At 33.9% G+C, this 20060-nt stretch overlaps 2 protein-coding genes across 2 annotated transcripts; one reads left to right on the top strand and one right to left on the bottom strand.

Moving 5' to 3' along the window:
- The first annotated feature begins 3574 nt into the window (after window positions 1-3574).
- Window positions 3575-5092, top strand: LOC106376356 (GATA transcription factor 6). Its single transcript, XM_013816422.3, has 3 exons — window positions 3575-3816; window positions 3968-4198; window positions 4276-5092. The coding sequence occupies exons 2-3, from the start codon at window positions 3971-3973 to the stop codon at window positions 4894-4896; spliced, it is 849 nt and encodes a 282-aa protein (XP_013671876.2). The 5' UTR covers window positions 3575-3816; window positions 3968-3970; the 3' UTR covers window positions 4897-5092.
- Window positions 5093-7635: 2543 nt separating this feature from the next.
- On the bottom strand, window positions 7636-9598 carry LOC106374581 (protein FMP32, mitochondrial-like). Its single transcript, XM_013814578.3, has 7 exons — window positions 9046-9598; window positions 8659-8790; window positions 8521-8580; window positions 8300-8376; window positions 8163-8219; window positions 8017-8083; window positions 7636-7946 (listed from the first exon to the last, which is right to left on the bottom strand). Exons 1-7 carry the CDS (start codon window positions 9277-9279, stop codon window positions 7827-7829), a joined length of 747 nt encoding a protein of 248 aa, XP_013670032.1. The 5' UTR covers window positions 9280-9598; the 3' UTR covers window positions 7636-7826.
- Window positions 9599-20060: the final 10462 nt, after the last annotated feature.

Below are 20060 nucleotides of genomic sequence, written 5' to 3'. Positions count from 1 at the left end.
CAGATTCCGCTGTGAATCAATTCTATTGACTAAGTCCAATATCTCAGTTGTCGCTTGTTGATACGGATCAAGCGTCGATCGATGCTATTGACTTAGTATCGATCAATGCTTCCTTAGGCAAGTGTTAGCGAGTTGATCGATAGGTTCACTAGTCTTAACTAAATCAGATGTCACATGTTTCTAGCAATTCTAGCTCAAGAGAATCTATTCTGGTGCAGAACCTACCGTCGTAGTTGTCCACAATCCTAATATTAGGGTTCTACTTAGCTACTTTATAACACAAGAATTACAAGCAATTCCTTGAAAGATATCTACCACCTTAGAAATTCTATAGTTGGGGGTAATCCTTCATAACCTTAATTAAACCCCAAATCTTATAGGTGATTTACTCAGACATAATCAAGCAAGACATGACAATAATCTGAATAAACTGCATAAATAGAATAAGCTAAAAAAATTGGAGTTCCAATACAAATCTACGAAGGAGTCTTGGATCTTCTTTTCAAACTACTAAAAACTCTAAACTGTGTGGTATGAAAATAAGAAAGCGTATGTTGCCCATAACAATGGCAGATCACATAAATATTAGGTTAAAGTCAGCCATGGGTAATTCTATAAATATGTTGAATTTTGGGCTTCAAGTCGGTCATAAACAAGCGGCCCGCTTCTGCGCTTCTCTGCTGATCGACGACAAGTGGTATTTTTCGATCACGGTTGACTCTGAATGTTGAGTCTGGCTGGTCCCATGAACAGCTACGAGTTTCTACTGTCTTTATCTCCAAAATGCTCCAAAATCACCACATTACTCCAAAACGTACATGAACATGTAAATACTCTAAAAAGACTCCAAAATATAATAAATAGATTCCAAAACAGTTATATACCATGGCTAAAATCTGGTAAAATCCAAGGTATATCATCAAGCAAACCAACACGAGTCTAATGATGTTTCAAGAAATTACACTTTCGCCTATAAGTTTCTTTATTTGCAAAAAAATCCATGAATGTGTTTTTACCTATATTATGTTTGCTTAGGAATTTGTTTAGCCTACGCTTAATTTACTTTTAGAGATTTTGGAGAGAAAGATTAGCACTCATTCAGTGGTTGATTTAGAACTCCAATATTTCTATCTTTATCTTAATGTAATTTATTCAGTCTTTCATTATGTTTTCTTTGATCATGTCTGAGTAATCACCTTGTTTGATTTAGGGATTTCTAGGGTTTGCGATGAATTGTTAAGTTGATAGAGTAACTAACTCATTCATATGGTTATCCATTGATTTCTTCATCACTGGTTGTTCTTAATGTTGAATTATAGAGTAACTAACTAGAATCCTGATCATACGATAATTGATTAGATGCGACAACATGAATGATTACTTGAAGCTATTTTTGATGAACTAAATAACTAATCTCAAATAGATTTGGTTTATGAATTTAGTGAACTTATCATATTGTTCTTAATTTTTGTCTTAACTTATTAAATTCACAAAGAGGTTTGAAATTCTAGGATCTAGACATGGATTAGTCTCTGCAACGAAATATGGTTGATTAATTATTGTGAATCTGAGTTCGAGAACTATTGTTCATAAACCTGTAGCATTCAATTACTTGCAATTCTTACTTACATGTTTTATTCCCTATATTTTGTGTTTTTCCCATTGGCTTTACAAGCCGGTTTACTGCATTCTTTATTGTTTTTAATATTAATCTAGTTTAATATGAAACTCATTGTCTATTGTGTGAAATATTGAGTCTATGAGGATTCAAACCCTAAGTACTGCACTGCACCTCTGATATTGCAGCAGAGTAGCTTAAGGGTAAATTTGAGCATATCAAATTTTGGCACAGTTGCCAAGGATTCTCATCACCATTAGACTAGATGTAAATCTTGTCTAGGTTTTTATTTTAATTTACTTACTTTCTTTTCTTGTATTTCCGGTTTATGCATCGCAAATACCATAAGCAGTAAGGAAAAAGAGCTTTTTGGATATGTCCAACCATAAGCTGTCTGAGTTGGAACGTATGAACAATAAGTCAAAGAAACTAGTGTCGAACGACACCCCTCAAGCATTGAACGGCACCAGTCGAGCAAAAGCATCGAATGACACCCCTCTGGTGTCGAACGACACCCTAATCAAACAAGCATATATGGTTAATCTGATTGTGCTAGTGGCTGATGCACAAGGGGTGCTACGAGACCAAGAGGGTCTTTTTTATAATGTAGATGGGTAGAGGGTTGATGATGTTGGGAATGTAATGCCTAGTGAAATTGTTGTTGTTGAGAAATACAGCAAATGTAGGAAATGCTACAATAGTTTGACAGAGAACACTTGCAGACTACAACATGTCTTGTCAATTTTATGCTAACAAGTCTGCTATTCATATCTTTTTCTGTTCCAGATGAATGACTTTGAACCAAAACCCGTCTACTTCACTCTTTTGAGACAACATCTCTTTCATGGTCTTCCTCATGAAAATCTCATGGACCATCTTGAGGTTTGAAGACTTGGCATCTAGCATCAAGTGCAATGGAGTCTCTGTAGACTATATTTTCTGGAAGCTATTCGACTACTCTATGTATGGAGATGTAGCTTAGTGGCTCAACCAGTTGTAACCAGGATATTTGAACATATGGAATGACATCAAAAACGCGTTTCTGAACAACTTATTTTATGATGCGAGATATGAAGATATGAGAAACAAAATCTTCATTTTCTGTTGAGGCATTAAAGACTCTTGGATCAGATTCAGATCTTACTAGAGGGACTGTCCGCACCATGGTTTGCAGAAGTGCAGTTGTGGGTATCTTTTTTAGTGGAATCGATTGGATGCTGCAAGTGAAATGAACTTTAAAACTATAAATACAAAAGAAACAACAAAAATCACTGAAAACTTGGTGTCTAACAACAACACCGAGAATTCTGAAATCATTGTAAAACCACATTGTACCAACCACCTTAACTTTATTCGAATCAGTCAAAAGATAGAGAAAAAATCAAAAACCAAACACGGGCACAACGAACAACCTCTTCAACTCTTACATCGCACACCGCCATTAGATCGTTGATCCTGATAACAATACCACAACACCCAACCGAAAGTCTCCTCTTCTGCAAATCTAGACGAACAACTCTTCATATCTAAAAATCATAACAGAGAAAGACCAAACGATATAGATATCAAAAAAAAGAAGAAGACAAGGAGTATACATTTCCGATAGAAATGAGATAAATCAATCAAGCACAATGAAAAGAGACCAGAAGCAAAAAAAAAAAAAAAAAAAAAGTTCTGGAGAAAAAAAAGAAAGTAATGGAAGCCGCTTAGAAGTGAACTTTTTAAATACAAATATTTATGATTTACAGAAAAAGTTATTATTATTATTGTGTTGTAACAGAAAAAAAAAAACAAATAAGTGTTGAAAAAACAGAAAAAAATTAAAATGCTAACGGGCTTGTTGAGACGTCAAATTTAGATAGCCCAGCCCAACAAAAGAAACTCTTTTCTCTTCGTTGAAACATGTTTTCGTATTGGGAAACGGAAAACGGAGCCGTATTGTGTCGGATCATCTTTAGTTCTCTACCATCCATCCCCCCAGTAGCGCTTTGAAATTTACAAAAATATCTTAACGCTGCACATATGGTATTATATGCATACTTTTATGAGTAGAGAGGGCCCTGGGCACTAGTATCGTGATATCATCATATTCAATGCTTTTACCAAACTCAAACCTCTTCTTGTAGTTCACACCACCACTTCATCTCTTTCTCTCTTCCTTCACCGACATCTCCTCCAAAATTCTCCCTCACTCTCAGGTATTCCTATTTCTTCTCGAATTCTCAGAGGGTTTACTCCTCGCCACATTGCTTTTAAATTGACATGGAAAGGAGGAACCTTTCTGTTCGTTTTCTTTTTGTCTCGCGTCTCTTGTGTGTTCTACAGTTTCTGGGTTTCTTTTTTTGTTAGGAAATGGAAAGTGTTGAACTTTCGCTGAAGAACAATAACCGGAAGGAGAAACCCGACGATTTCTCAGTCGACGATTTGCTTGACTTCTCAAACGACGACGTTTTCGTTGAGGATGAAACTAAACTGAAGTCAGCAGGAGTCTCTGCTTCCTTGAATGACGAAATTACCCTTAACCGGAGCAACGAATTATCCACCGCCTGTGAAGATTTTGGCAGCGAGCTCGCCGTACCGGTAATTATTCCGTTTTGTCTCCTCGGATATTTCTCCCAAATTGCATCTAATTTCTAATTAAATTTTTCTCTGTTAAGACGGATGATTTAGCGGAACTCGAATGGCTATCCAATTTCGTAGAGGACTCGTATTCGGCTCCGACGAAGAAACCGGTTTGGTTAACCGGTGACGGGAAACACCCTGTAGCACCGGTTAACGAGGGTTTGTGCTTCAGAGCACCTCTTCCCGTTAAAATCAGAACCAAACGAGCCAGAACCGGAGTCAATGTCTGGTCTCTTGGTTCGTCGTCGTTAACCGACTCATCTCCTAGTTCGTCGTCCTCGTCCAATCCGTCAAGTCCTCTATGGCTCTCCGGCGCTGAGTTTCTTGATGAGAAAGCGGTGAAAAGACAGAAGAAGGTTTTGGAAAACGGTGGTCAGACGCAGACGCGGCGGTGTACCCATTGTGGCGTTCAGAAAACGCCGCAGTGGAGAGCAGGACCATTGGGAGCGAAGACGCTGTGCAATGCGTGTGGTGTGCGTTTCAAGTCGGGTCGGTTATTGCCCGAATATAGACCCGCTTGTAGCCCAACTTTCTCGAGTGAGTTGCATTCCAACCACCACCGTAAAGTCATTGAGATGCGTCAGAAAAAGGAGATGTCCACCGATGTTGATGAATCCGGTTTGAACCGGACGGTTCAGGCTGTGCAGAGTTTTTGAAGAAGTAGAGAAGATTTGTGATCCGACCCGACCCGGTTAAGTTTTAGCGTTAACTTCTCTGAAATACTCTTATTTTCAAAAAATATTACCTCTCGTCTGTCGTAGTCGCAGTAGTTTTTTTTCTTGGGTTTTTAGTAACTGGTCAGGTTTTAAGACTTTAACTCATATCCCTATATATTATTCGTTTCGCGTTAAATTTGTGTTTTTTTTTTTGTTTTTGCTTCGTTCAACGTTAAAATCTACTTTAACCTACTTTTGAAAATGTGAATGTGAGTACGTAACCGTTACACTCAGTCATGGGGATATATATTCCAAAGCCCATTATCTTCTGCATTATTTAAATTGGATACAACGTCATGATCGTAACCAGGTGTGGTTCCTTGTCAAGTTATAAATGTATGCACTATAATTAATGAAAATGCAGATACAAATACAATTTGTTTTCACTTATTATTGGTAATTATCAAAGTCTATAAATAGAAGATAAATAGTTTGTAAGTAAAATGAGGAAAGCCAAATTACGGGGAGGCTTTGATTTTAGTAGGGTTGGCAAGGATTTGCCTAAGTAATAAGTTAATAACTAATTAATTAAATAACTGGTTATTATTTACAAATATTAAAGTTGATTTTATGATGGATTAATATAAACCCACTAATCAAAGTCGTTGGTGAAAAAAGAGAGGAAATTAAACTCGTTAATAAAATAGCTTGTGTTATTTGTCACAGACAGTCGTTGTGCACTTGTGCTCAACACCTCCGATTACAGCATCTTGTGTAGTCAACGTCATGCCAGGAAAATGTTTAAAACATCTAATTTATTTGAATATTTTTCATATTAATATAATTTACTCTTATAAGTTTATTTGCAACTGAAAAAATCACACGTGTTGGTATGCCCAAAGAAACATATTACTATAAGTTTAAAAGTTTCAATACACCATTTTGAAAACTCTTAACTATGCATTTCGCAAAAAAAATTTCTTTGCTGCAAATTGCTGTTGTTGAATGTAAATAGCCATCACTTTCTCTCTTTTGACGTAGCATAAACTTAAAAACTGAAACTGCCAAATTAACAAACTGGACACACTCTCTCATTGACTGCTACTTGAATGCGACTTTATGACGTGCAATATAGCCAATGTTTGGACCCTATAGTATAATAATATTCGTTGAACATATCTCTTGAGATTAATTAGCACGAATTACCACCGCTCGCATCACTAAAATTGTAACATGTTTAATGTTCACTAAGTTTTATAAAATTGGGAGTTACTCGCGCGCCGACTGGTTTTAATTGGCTAAGCTTTTTAGTCTCGGCCTAAAAATCAAAATAGTTTCATGAATATCATGAAGAAAACTATACCAATTAAAATGTTAATATATAAACTTTACTAACAAACTACTAAATAGTTATTGAAAAACCAAATTATTAAAAAGAAAGTCATATGTTTCAAGCATGGAAGTAAATGCTCGAATTGCATGCATGCAACAGATTTGAAACTACAGGAACATGTTTAAACGAAAATACAAATTTCCTAATGATATCTCTTCCACTCTCAATAAAATTCACTTTAGTTTATGAACCAAATTGCTTTAGTATTGGTTTTGTTCTTCGCTTGGTGATCACTGATCAGGACTAACATTGCTTTAGTTTTAAAGTTGATAAACTAATTAGTAAAGCTAAGAGATAATTATTGAAACTTAAAAAGAATGAAAAACCAAAAGAGAGGCGTGGGGGGTAGTCACGTGATGAGCATTTCTCCACCCGACTCAACCACTTTCACACACTCCAGTTCTAGCTTTTACGTTGTTATGGTTCATTGGTTAGTTCCATTATCATTTAAGTTTCCTAAAAGAAAAGTTAGTCCTAACAATTTTCACATAAAGTTGTATATTCTTGTTGAGTAGGGTTTTAAAAGTTACAAAGATAGATAGATAAAGAGATCCCATAGATAAATTGTTTCCGCTACGTTCTTCTCGAGTCGTGTGCCAAAAGATTGTAAGGAGATCCTTTGACCCAACAATACATGTGAGTTTGCCATTATTTCCTTCGGTTAGCTTGACGCTTCTTCTATTGAATAGAAGACATATATTGCGAGAATCTTGCATGGTGTTTATTAATTAAGTCCTTTACAAATAAAAAGAAAAATGAAGTAGTAATCAACACAACACCCAAACTCCCCTAATTTGTAGACTTTCGGGTAAGCCAAAGGCTTTTGGTTACGTTTTTGAACTTCACCTTTGAACCGCACCTTGGCGTTATCCATGCGGCTAGGACACGGTGCCGGGGTTAATTTAATTCCACCCCTCTCCATTCAAAACCTTTATATAGAAAAAGGCAGTAGTAAATAACTAGTACAGTAACAACACCACATGCTCATGCCTTTCTCTTGAGGCTACTTTCTTTCAACATCGCATCTCTAGCCGTTGAATTGATCTAAAACTAGTTTATTTCCAAGGGTAAGTTATTATCGTCTTGCAATGCTATGTCGTCAGGGGATATCCAATAAAGACTAGTAGCCACACTATCTTATGAGCCTAAAGCTGAGCATAAGCTTAAGCATAAAATAAATTTTGTGTGGCCTGCTGGGTTAAATGAAGTAGAGCCCTCTCACTAAGGAGGGAAGTGGCTATGGATATCTATGATTGGCGTCTGGTTCGCAATCTTAAGAACACTTTTCACATACAAAATAACAATGTATGCTATACTATACTCTATTCATATAGGTGAAAGAAACATAAGCATATATACATTGTTCGCAAATCTCATAGATTGGTTAAACTTTTTCTTTCTTTTTGTCATATAAAGGAAATCAAATTACATTAAACATAGGAATAATTCACAAAGATGGAGAGATCAGACCAAGATTTCATCCTTGACTTGAAAAAAAAAACAGCAAAGATGATTGGGAGTTGGTCAGCTATGGAAGTTACATAACGATGCGGAGGACGGCAAGACCAACGGCTGAGATGGAGACAAGTGTACCGATACAATACTTGATCACCTCGTACTTGGCCGCTTCCAGTTGCGCTCTCAAAGTGTGGATCTCCTGAAAGATAGAAAACATAAACACTTCTGCTGCATATGAATACAGTAAAGACTAGAGATGAGATACTGACACGATCAAGCTTGTTTGTGAGGTTAGAGGTTTCGGCATTTTGATTTGTTAGCTCATCTCTTATCCTCCTGCGTCATCATAAAACCATATCAAGATCATATAGCCAAAAAAGATGCTAATGAAGTAGGCGGGGTGGGTTTCTCTGACCCTTTTTCAAGATTAAGGTCCAACCGTTGTCCTGCAGTGACTTTATCTATCTCATGCCTGCAATGTAATTGCTTTAGTCACTTCACACTTGAGTCTATAACAAACCAAAGCCCTATAAAAAGAAAAAAAGACCAGACCTTATATCAGTGCGGATTCGCTCAATGTCATTGCGGAGTTTCTCATTCTCGTGTTGCAGCAGAGAGAAATGGTGGTCCTATTACATGAAACCAGCTTTGGTTTTCAACAATCTTTAGGAACAAACCATCACTATAAAAAAAGTGTACTTATTGGCTCTATCATGGGCATTTGAAGTGTAGTCTCTAATAAATTCTGTTAAAAAAGTGAATACATAGCTTACCAGTGAACTATTAATTTCACTTTTGAACTTGGATAAGTTTGATTCCTGAGTCATTTCAGCCTTACCATAAAAGCAAGAAGATCAAAGTTAGAAGCTATATTATAAGTGGTGTCTTGAGTCTTTCAAGGTGAAACTTACTTTCTGCATCTCTCCCTTGCAAACAACCAACTGAGAAACAACTCCCAAGCTATCATTCAGAACTTCAGTTATAGCACCTGTTATTGCCTCGGCTTGCTTTGAAGGTAGTCCTTGTGCTTCTAAGCTCCTAACCTGACAAATCACATAACTATACATATACATCTCTGAACTATAACTCTTTAAGACAATATCTAAAACATAGCAACCATTCTATTGTCTCATTTACCGAAAGCAGCAAAGTTAGACAAATTGTGATGAATCAATCAAAGACAGTAGTTGAAAGCAATGAGACAGAGAAAACAATAATCATCTTAAAGATGCAGCAATGCAGAAACCCTTTAGGCAATTAAAAATGGCAGGACAAGAAAGTGGGTTGTTATTGTTTACCAAGGCGAGTGTATCGACGAGATGTAAACGTTTGCCATTGGTTTTGACAAGTTGAGAAATGAGCCTGGCGTGGGATTGTCTGAACATAGATGATGATGAACGAATGTCGTGGTGATCGAACAGAGTCCTGTCAAATGTAGGTTGTGGACAAGTGATTGATCTGAGAGTCGACAGATTTACACCTGAACTCGTACCAAGTCGCGCTAACCGGAGATAACTCGCGTACGCGGCCATGAGATTAAAAACTCCAAAAGAAGTGATAAGCAAATTGGAACGCTAAGATTTAATTGACCACAAGTTTAGATCCGTGAAGAGGGGACAAAAACAAGTAACTTCCCAATCGGGTAAAGCATGCAAAATGAAAAGAGAAGGAGATGGTCAAAAGAGGTTCTTATGGATATTCTCTGTCTTTTTCTTTCTCTTTTTAATCTCTGGTTTTTCTTCGCATTGAGATCGCTAAGACGTCTCCGCACCATTAAAAGAAACTGACGGACGACGATAGAATAGATAGAGAAAGCGTCAGTCAACCTTTTCTCTTTCTTTCTTTCCATAACTGGCACGTTTCCCTAACAACTCAGGCTGTAACTGGATGTTAATAAAAAGAATAACTGGAATTACATGAATGATAATCAGTGGAATTCAATGGAATGAAATTAATATTCCATTTGTTTCAAAACTATTTTGACGTGGAATGGTTTTTCAAAAGAATGTTGATATTTTTTTTGAAATGGAAAAGAATAATATGGAATGAGATGGAATAGTCATTCCTTCTTTTCATTGCAACTGGTGAATATTTTATGGAATGAGAAGGAATTAAGTATTCAAAAAGTTTTTATTCCAAAAAAATGCATTCCAGTTGCACCCTCAAATCATGGTTTATTTGGATTTCCACTGTACCCCACAGTGGCGAAGCTAGATATTAACTTTACACTAGAGTATTTTTTACCTGCGCGCCTGCACGGATGTATATTTTTTAAAAATATGTTGATATTTATTTTTCATGTAATTATTAGGGTTTGACAAAATGAATCAGAGGAACATAACCGATACCGATCCAAAAATATAGTACCAAACCTAAACATAAATTGATTAAATATTCAAATTATTCAAAATTTTATTATTTACAGAACCGAATCTGATCCGAACCGAAGTATTTGGGTACCTAAATTTATCTAAAAATAGATTTATATATTTATATATATTAATTATTTTTTAGATTTAACGTATATAAAACATCAAGAAATATACTTTTAAATTGGTTTAAATACTTAAAAATATATATAGATAGTCAAAAGTAAATATCTGAAATAGTTAAAGTATATTTAAATCACCAAAAATACTTAAAATAATTATTTATTCTGTATCCAAAATTTTAAATCAAGCCAATTGATATGTTAAGCTTAGGTATTCTTACATATGTTATTCAAATTTATAGGTAATATATTATTTTATTTATAGATTTTGAGAAATTTAAAATATACAATGATTTAAAACTTTTAAAATAATTTAAATGGGTTATCCAAACCCAAACCCAAACCCGAAAAGATCTGAATCGAACTCAAACCAAAATTTAGAAACATCCTAATAGGACTGAAATCTTTGACCCCGAAAACCCAAAAAGCAAACCGATCAAAACCAAACCCGTATGGGTACCTGAAAGCCCATCCCTAGTCATTATTATATATCGTATATTGTCATCATATAATTAATCGTATTTTATACGTACCATCATCTAAGTAATCATATAATTAATAATATTTTATACGTTCCATCATATAAATAATTACATATATTATATTTTTAAAACTTAATATGAAATATAAAAACCATAATTTGAGTTGGTATTTCAAATTGGGTTTTTTATTGTATTTTTCTTATATATATTGACAATATTTTTTATAATGGTTATTGAAAAATAGTTTTGTAAAAATCCATTTTTGAATATATGTATATTTTTGAATCAATTTTTGATATAAATAAACTTTGAATTATTATTTTGATTTGAAATATGTATATAAAGTTTAAATTTTGTTTTATGGTTAGTTTAGAAAAAAAAGTTTTAGACAATTAGATTGACTCATTTGCGTATATTTTAAAACTGGCCCAGATAGATAGTTTCTTATAATACGATGGACTTTCAATTTTTCTTAATAACATAAGCCCATTACTTTTTTTTTAAATACTACTATCCTTGTTTCCAAACAAAATTAATTTTTTTAAAAGACTACAATCTATGTTTCCAAACACTCTAATTTTTTTTAATAGTTCTATTCAAGTCTCTAGACACTCTAATTTTGTACTTGAATTTTAATAATATAGATGTGTCATTTATTTATATTATATTAACTAAAAAGGTATGTGTGGGGCTTGAACACAAGACATGGGGTATAAAGGAAGATTTTTACCAAATCACCAGATTCATAGATGAGGAATTTGCCAAAAGTAACCCACAACTTGATTTTAACCCCAAACTTATACCCAAACTTGAATCAAATGCAAAACTAACCTAAAAATCTTGTGAAATTATAGCCCAGCCCCTTGTGACCAAACAAAAAAGCCATTTTACGAATATAGCCCCAATAAGTCGCCTGAGTCGTCTGAGATGTTAGAAGTAGTCTGGACGACTTCAAAGTAAGTCTTCTGGTGTAGCTGATCTTAAAAATAATTTATAATTTTTTTAAAAAATATTTTGATAAGCAAAAAATAAAAATCATGTAATTATAAACAGTTTTAAGTGATATAAATTAAAATATAATAAAATTGAATTGTTTTCAAGATAGATGAGTGTAGGTAGTGAATCATGGTATTCTTTGGTCTAGGGTTTGGAAACATATGTTGTAGTATTGTATGTATTCTTAGGGTTGGATGTTGGAAAGCTTGAATGCTTTTTTGAAAAATTAAATTTTTACCTATAGGTGTTTATTTTTGTGTATAGTAAACACTTTTGAAGTTTAATTTGATTTTATGAAATGTTTAGTTAGTTAATTAAGTTTAGGGGTTATGTTTATGGTCTAGACGACTTACATTTCAGTCGTCTGGTGAAGAAATTAAAACAGACGACTTATATGTAAGTCGTCCAAATATTCCCGCCTAAATTTTTTTTAAAAATTATTTTCCCCCTTAAATAATTTAAACCAGACGACTTACAAGTAAGTCGTCTGAGAAGTCTTCTATTTTAGTTTTCCACTAAAAATATTTTAATTTCCCGCTAAAAATATTAAAGTCGTCTGAATAAAAAAATATTTAACCTAATTGGATTTTTTTGTCTTCCTATATAAAGAAAAAAAATACACATTCTCTCTACTCCTCTCAAATGACAGCAAAAAAATGTAATGTTCATCATTCTAAAACTCTTCAACCTCTCTCTAATCTCTTTGACTTGAAAACACCAAACTTTTATATGAATTTTTCAGTTTTGTCTCATGTCTTTCTTACTAATCTATCTTTTTTTGCAGGTTTTTAATCAGATGGTACTCATCTTCCACTCATTTAATGGTAGATCTATTAATTTTATATATGTATTTTTGTGTGTTCTATAAAGGTAGATTTATCTAATCTTCCACTCATTTTCTCTGTTTTTAAGCCATATGAACGTTTTTGGATATGCAAGTTTTCAGGTCTGGATTTGATATGCAGGTTTTTCAGATCTGGAAGACTTCTGGGATGACTTACCTGTTAGTCGTCTAAAAATAATGCAATAGACGACTTCCAGGAAGTCTTTCAGACGACTTCCATTTCAGTCGTCTGGACTTCCATTTCAGTCGTCTGGACTTCCTGGAAGTCGTCTGGACTTCCTGGAAAGACGACTTCCTGGAAGTCTTCTAATGAAGTCTCCCTTTCATAATAGATCTGAGCGTTTTGGTAAGTTTTTATGTTTGATTTTTCTTCATTTGGTAACTTGTTGTTGTATAAAGTTCTTACTTTTTTCCCAAACTAAACTCTCCAAACCCACTCTAATCACTTTGACTTGAAAACACCAAACTTTATATGATTTTTTCAGTTTTGTCTCATGTCTTTCTTACTAATCTATCTTTTTTGCAGGTTTTTAATCAGATGGTACTCATTTTTCGCGAATTTAAAGGTAGATCTATTAATTTTAGATATGTATTTTTGTGTGTTCTATAAAGGTAGATTTATATAATCTTCCAATCATTTTTTTATGTTTTTAAGCCATTTGAACGTTTTTGGATATGCAGGTTTTTCAGATCTGGATTTGATATGCAGGTTTTTCAGATCTGGAAAACTTCTGGGACGACTTAAATGTTAGTCGTCTAAAATATAATGCACTAGACGACTTCCAGGAAGTCTTCCAAACGACTTCCATTTCAGTCGTCTGGACTTCCTGGAAGTCGTCTGGACTTCTTGGAAGTCGTCTGGACTTCCCGGAAGTCTTCTGACGAAGTCTTCTTCCATATCAAGTGGAGTACAAGCTTGTCTTTGTAGAGGAATGATCTATAATAGTTTTGTTTGTGGTGTGTTTTGTGATTTGCATGTTTACTCGTTTAGTTGTGAATTTTTTGTAAAATCAGTAATAATATTTTCCAAGATGTAATACATGTGCTAACAATGTGTTTACACATTTACAAATCAATGAATAATAGACTTCAATAGCCTTTTTCTTATCTTTGGATTTCTTATATGCAATAATAAACTCCAATGGCTTTTTTTTCTTCTTAATAAACAAGAATGTTGGTAGCTTCATATTGATACAACATCTTAAGAAACATTTTAATCCTTCTTCCAACTCATAACAATAATCATCATTAGTGTCTATAACAATAATACTTAAGAGATGGAAACAAACAATAGTAACTTGTCAAAGCATATCATATTTTTTATAAGTCTGTGTTGAAAAACTTAGTCAAATTTAGTAAAACTAAGGGATAAAACATATTTTGAAAATATGAGTTTTAAATATCTCGAAGTTACTTATCACTCTTAAAAATACAAGTTATTCAAAAACTAGCGTAGAATACTTAAAAACTAGTGTAGAAGACTTCTACGGAAGTCTTCTCGGATCAGTTAGAAACTTTAATTAACGTGAATGTTGGTAACCTCATAAATATCACCAATTAAGTTATAAATTTCATTCAGTACCCCACATATTCATTATAAACATGATTAACAAGAAAATGTTAAAAAGTGTTTATAGTTTTAGAGAAAATGTAAGTTTATTAAACATTGACGCAGACAACATCCACGTAGGTCGTCTAGTAGACTTCCAGAGAAGTCGCCCATTTAGGTCGACGCTGATGACTTCAATCTATGTCTTCTGGACGACTAAAATATAAGTCGTCTGGTCAACGCAAAGGTTATTTTTGCAATTGACTTTGAAATCTGTTATCTGAGACGACTAAAAAATAAGTCGTCTACTTTTGTTTGGTTAAAAAAAAACTCCAAAAAGCTAGATGACTTACATTTCAGTCGTCATAGGTTAGTTTTGCATTTGACTGGATTATTTGACAAGTTTGACTTTCCTGGACGACTTACATTTCAGTCGTCTGGTGAAAAATTGAAATATCAATAATTTATTAAAACTCGAAGACTTACAATTAAGTCGTCATAGGTTAGTTTTGCAATTGAAAAATAAAACTTCAATATTTAATTATATATAGACAACTTACAATTCAGTCGTCTGAGTATAATTAAATATTGAAGTTTTTTTTTTCAATTGCAAAACTAACCTACGACATGTAAGTCGTCAGGTTTTAATAAAATATTGATATTTCAATTTTCCACCAGACGACTGAAATGTAAGTCATCCAGGAAAGTCAAACTTGTAAAATAATCCAGTCAATTGCAAAACTAACCTATGACGACTTACATGTAAGTCGTCTAGGTTCTTTGGAGATTTTTTTGTAACCAAACAAAAGCAGACGACTTATATTTCAATCGTCTCAGAAAACAGATTTCAAAGTCAACTGCAAAAATAACCTCTGCATTGACCAGACGACTTCCGGGTAAGTCGTCTACAGCGTAAGTCGTCTGGGTGAACAGATCTGAAAAAAACTCGATTTCATACCTTAAATTGGTGAGATAACTTTCTTAGCACACATAAGGCTTCTCCAAAGACACATAATCTCAAACGAAAGTGACCCCCCCAGAATCGTTAGCTTCTATGACTCTATGAACCATAAAAAATGTAGAATCAAAATCTTGGATTTTTTTAGCTTAATGTGGAGAGAAAGTAAGAGAGATGTTGTGTTTAGTTCATAAGAATGGAGAAATAAGAAGGGTAAATCGATTTTGGGAGCATTAAGAGCTTTAAATTGGTTGTTCATGGTGGTTAGGGTATTGATGACAATGACAATCTTGTAATTACTTGAAGATGATGAGGGCGAGAGAGTAAAAATGTCATTTTCAAAAAAAAAAATAAAAAAATTAATGACATTTTCGTGAATTATATGAACTTGTGGGGGTGAATAAGGCAAAACTAATTTCCAAAAAAAAAAGAGGTTAGTTTTGTGTTTGACTTTGAGTTGTAGGTCAATTTTTCAAAAAGCCCGAAAATAGATATGTTATAAGCAAGTTAAGTTTTATAATTTTCAGATGACCCCCTGTGGCTCCGCCACTGGTACCCCATGTGCTGATTATCTCTAAATTCTTCAACTTGGCCATGTTAATCAACTATAAATCTTTGTAAATTTGACTGTTAAGAAGGCCATGTTCGTTTGGTTGTCGCCAGCATCAGCGACCAGCGACCAGCGGCTGCGACTTGATGTCCCGGATAATTTTTCATTTCCATGTCACGCGGTTGATTGCACCGGTTGCTGTTGGATTGTTCGTTTCCATGTCGTGCAGCGGTTATCGCTGAGTTGTTCGTTTCAGTGTCGCCTACGACCAGATCTTTGCATTTAAATTATTTATTTAATTTTTTCACAAAAATATGATTATAGTTATTTAATTTTTTTACTCAATTTTTATTTTTAATATGAGGCCTGAGAGATGGTGAAGAGAGGCGTGAGAGAGTTTTAGGATCAAGGATATTGTTTTGTGATTTTGAAGATAGATCGAGGGTGTTTTTGTCTTTTGAAAGCTTTTTTTATTGCAGGTTTTTGGTGGAAATGCTGAATTTCTCGCGGTCAAAATTTTTAAGCAACAACGTTTAGACGCTGGAACAGGTCACTGACGCTAGCGACCGCGAAACGAACATGGCCTTAATCAAATTTGGATATCTTTTAGATAATCAAATTGAAGCTTTGTAAATTTGACTGTTAAAAGGTGAACCCGCTGTCCGAAACACAAGAAACATATCAAATTCAAACCCTAATTTTGAGTGAAGATGATTTCCGGCAACGATTAATGCGATATCCGGTGATATTTGTTTCAGTGATTAGGCCGAATTTGCTTTCTTATCACCGGGGATCGCCTTTATCATAGCCGAAAATCGTCATCACTCAAAGTTAGGGTTTGAATTTGGCGAGTTATTCATGTTCAATGCAAGGATATTTAATATAAAACAAATATGAGTCGTTTATGGCTGGTTTTTTTAGTCACTAATTTGCCAAATCAACGATTAGTTATGGAATAAAATCACGCGTTAGGTATTAGACTTGCTGGTTTCAAATGGTTGCGGATTTAAATGCTCACTTTACCAAAGAACTGAGAACTTTTGAGTTGGTGTTCATACTTTCAAATTTCTTTAACCGTCAAGGAAAATAAGTATATACATAAGAAAAAAGTTTCTTAGCAATCACTCTGCCTCGACCCCTTTCACGTAGGGGTCAAAGAAATCATTAATCAAATTTTAGAAAAACAAAATCTAGAAAATAGAATTCAGAATTTAGAAACAAAGAAAATCTAAAATTTAAAGTCACCATTTGTGTTTTTCGAAAAACTTAAATCTACTGCAAAATAAAAAATCAAAATTTAAAAATTAAAATTAAAAAACTCAAATCCAAAAGCTAAAATTCAAAAACTAAAATCCAAAAACGTGAAATCAAAAACCAAAATCTAAAAACTACAAAAAAAAAAAAACAATCGGGCCTGATGATGAACGATTTGGAAAAGATGATTGTCGTCAGTTAGTGTAAGTGAGAATGAGATGTGCAGCTAATATTTTATTTTTATTTATTTTTGAACGAATATGATGAAATATGATTAAAAAGGGTTAATCGTCGCCAATCTCCGTTCTGGATCCTGCTTCACAAGGTCATGCTATGTCTCGATATGAACCAATTCATATTCTATCGACTTTGCTTGACTCAACACCCATTGATCAAGTTTCTCGATTTACTTGGAAATTGGATTGCATATACATAGCAATACCAAAAATCAAGTTTATAACTATAATAATTCTTTGGATATGATATTCTTTATATAATATGTATAAAGACAAAAAATGCCTTTTATCCCATTGTTTCATTTTTACTCTCACTTACATCGTTGATCTCATTCTTCTGAAACTATTTTATCTTTTCTAAAATTTATATTGATCTTTGTTTTCTTTTTTTTCATCTCATGATCATTTACAAGTTTTATGAAATTCTTGGAAAGTGATACTTCGCATGCCATGCAATCATCTGATCCAACAACTGTGTCTGATCACTTTTCTTCATATCTTTGTTTGGGTTTACAATTTTACTAATTTTAATATATGTGGATTGAGAAACAGAGGATGCGTAGAACTATTGGGAAGATGAACAGTACACGTTGCATTGTACTATTCCATTTGATAAACATAAAATAGTACAACACAACATGTATTGTTGCATCATCTCCTCGTCTTGTCCTCCTCCTCCTCTTCCATCACCATCAGTTACTATAAAAGATCCCACATGTAACATCGCTACGTTCAATTGTTTCATCACCACCACCATCGCCACCCGTAATCTCTTTACCTCTTCCCAACATATCTTTTTCTCCTCTTCCACCTTTTGAGGTAGTTCTTCTCCTCCATCATTCATGGCAACAACCTTCAATCCTTCTGCAAATTTTATTTTGTCATAAGTTTCATGATTCTGAATATTCACCTTTCACACTCATATTTAGTATTTTTTTGTTTTATTCTATTTGAAAAATAGAATAGAACAATCATTTTACGATCTCTTTTTTCAAGTTTAAGAAAAATGCTCAAAAACTTTTATATATATAAGACTATAACTTTCTTTCTCTTTGTGTTTCATCCTTTTTTTCTCTTCATCTTCTTTTTCATCTCTCTTTTCTTTCGCTTTCTCTTATTCTTCCTCTTCGTGATGTACTATTGGTGTAGATATATTGTTCATTCATATCTATTTAATAGATATAGTATAGTTTAATATAACATTCCCAAGCTATCACACTAACTTTGACCACTCAATTAATTAGGTATTATGGACATACACAGAAATAAAAAGCTTATGTGTTTGTGTCGAGTATTCCATACTATATCATAATCATATATATTATAGTCACATAATGGATGAAATTCAACCTCTTAACTAAATTAGTTATTTATATGACTACTAGGGCCGGCCCCTACGCGTGGGACGTGATGCTTTTTTGTTCAAAATATACTTTCTTTTGCAACCATTTTTTTGTTTGTTCGCTATGACTTCGATGGTTTTTTCAATCGAAAAACCCTTTTGAAGTGATATTGAGATTAAGGGTGGGCATTTCGGTTTAACTACATGTTCGGTTTGCGTTAGGTTTGGTTTGGGTTATTTGGGTCTAAGAAAACTTGAACCAAAATCAACCCAAATTAATATAGTTTGGTTTATGCTCGGTTTGGTTAGGTTTTGATTTCTGTTCGGTTTTAGTTTTGTTTGGTTTGTTTTTGGTTGGGTTTAATTGGTTTTATTTGTATTTTCAGTTCAACCGAGTTGATTTTTCTAGTTTTATTCTAGTTCAGTTAAAAAATATGATTTTTAAAAACATAAATAAATCACCATTTGATACTACACTACAAGAAAACACATACTTAGCGAGGAAATTTAACGAAGAAAAACAATCCTCGTAAATTTACGTCGATTTTACGAGGAACTTACGTGGAAAACTAAAGTCATCGTTATTTCCTCGTAACGTAACGACAAAAGTGTTTCGTCGTAAAGTAGATGTAATTTAACGAGTATTTTACGAGGAAAAACAATTTCCTCGTAAATACGACGTAAACTTTGCGTGTTATTTACGAGGAAATAGTTTACGTGTATTTAGCGAGGAAATTTTGAATCCACCAAGTTAGCTTCCTTCCATACCCTCGGATGAGAGATTCAGGTATAAATTGGTTAGCAGTGATCAAAGTTACACCTCGAGGACGAATCATCAGTGGAGAAAAACCACCATTGCAAGAAGAACAGATAAATGAAGTCGAGGAACCTGAACAAGAAATTGATGACATCCTTCTCATTGATCCGCATAATCACGAGTACGAAGATCTTACCGATGATGCCACAGACGAAGCTGTTGAAGACGAGTTTAATGAAAATGATGATGTTTCTAGTGATGACGAGAATGTCGATGTATCTGATTGATGTATTTGTTTTATGAATAAGATGAGGGAGTTTGTTTTATGAATAAGATAATGTGGGGTTTGTTTTATGAATAAGGTAATGTGGGAGTTTGTTTTATGAATAAGCAAATGTGGGAATTGATGTTTGGAATAGAAATAAAGATGGGGTTTGGAATATATGAAGTAGAAAATAAGGAATATGGGGTTTGGGGTTTGGGGTTTCGGATTCTAGAGATTTAAACATAACACTCGTTAATTCCACGTAAGCCAACGAGGAAATAACGACGAAATATTAAAATAAAGAACGCATGCTCGTTAATTCCACGTAAGCACAAATCTTCGTAAAGACCACATATAAGAAATCGTCGTAAATTCCACGTAGGCAGAAATCGTCGTAAAGACCACGTATAAGAAATCGTCGTAAATTCCACGTAGGCAGAAATCGTCGTAAATACCTCGTAAGCTAACGAGGAAATAACGACGAAATTTAAAAATAAAGATGGAGTTTGGAATATATGAAAATAAGGAATATGGAGTTTGGGGTTTGGAATATGGAGTTTGGGGTTTGGGGTTTAGAGGTTTCGGGGTT

Source organism: Brassica napus, chromosome C1 (assembly GCF_020379485.1).
Source record: "Brassica napus cultivar Da-Ae chromosome C1, Da-Ae, whole genome shotgun sequence".
NCBI lineage: Eukaryota > Viridiplantae > Streptophyta > Magnoliopsida > Brassicales > Brassicaceae > Brassica > Brassica napus.
The sequence above is the reverse complement of the archived record's forward strand: the minus strand, read 5'-3'. Positions and strand labels throughout refer to the sequence as shown.

Bases quoted from the DNA above. Each gene is read 5' to 3' on its own strand.
- LOC106376356 (XM_013816422.3), top strand. From the start codon at position 3,971: ATGGAAAGTGTTGAACTTTCGCTGAAGAACAATAACCGGAAGGAGAAA. The intron at 4,199-4,275 runs GTAATTATTCCG...TTCTCTGTTAAG, and splicing joins GCAGCGAGCTCGCCGTACCG to ACGGATGATTTAGCGGAACT.
- LOC106374581 (XM_013814578.3), bottom strand. From the start codon at position 9,279: ATGGCCGCGTACGCGAGTTATCTCCGGTTAGCGCGACTTGGTACGAGT. The intron at 8,220-8,299 runs GTCTGGTCTTTT...ATTACATTGCAG, and splicing joins CGAATCCGCACTGATATAAG to GCATGAGATAGATAAAGTCA. The intron at 8,084-8,162 runs GTCAGAGAAACC...ATGATGACGCAG, and splicing joins GACCTTAATCTTGAAAAAGG to GAGGATAAGAGATGAGCTAA.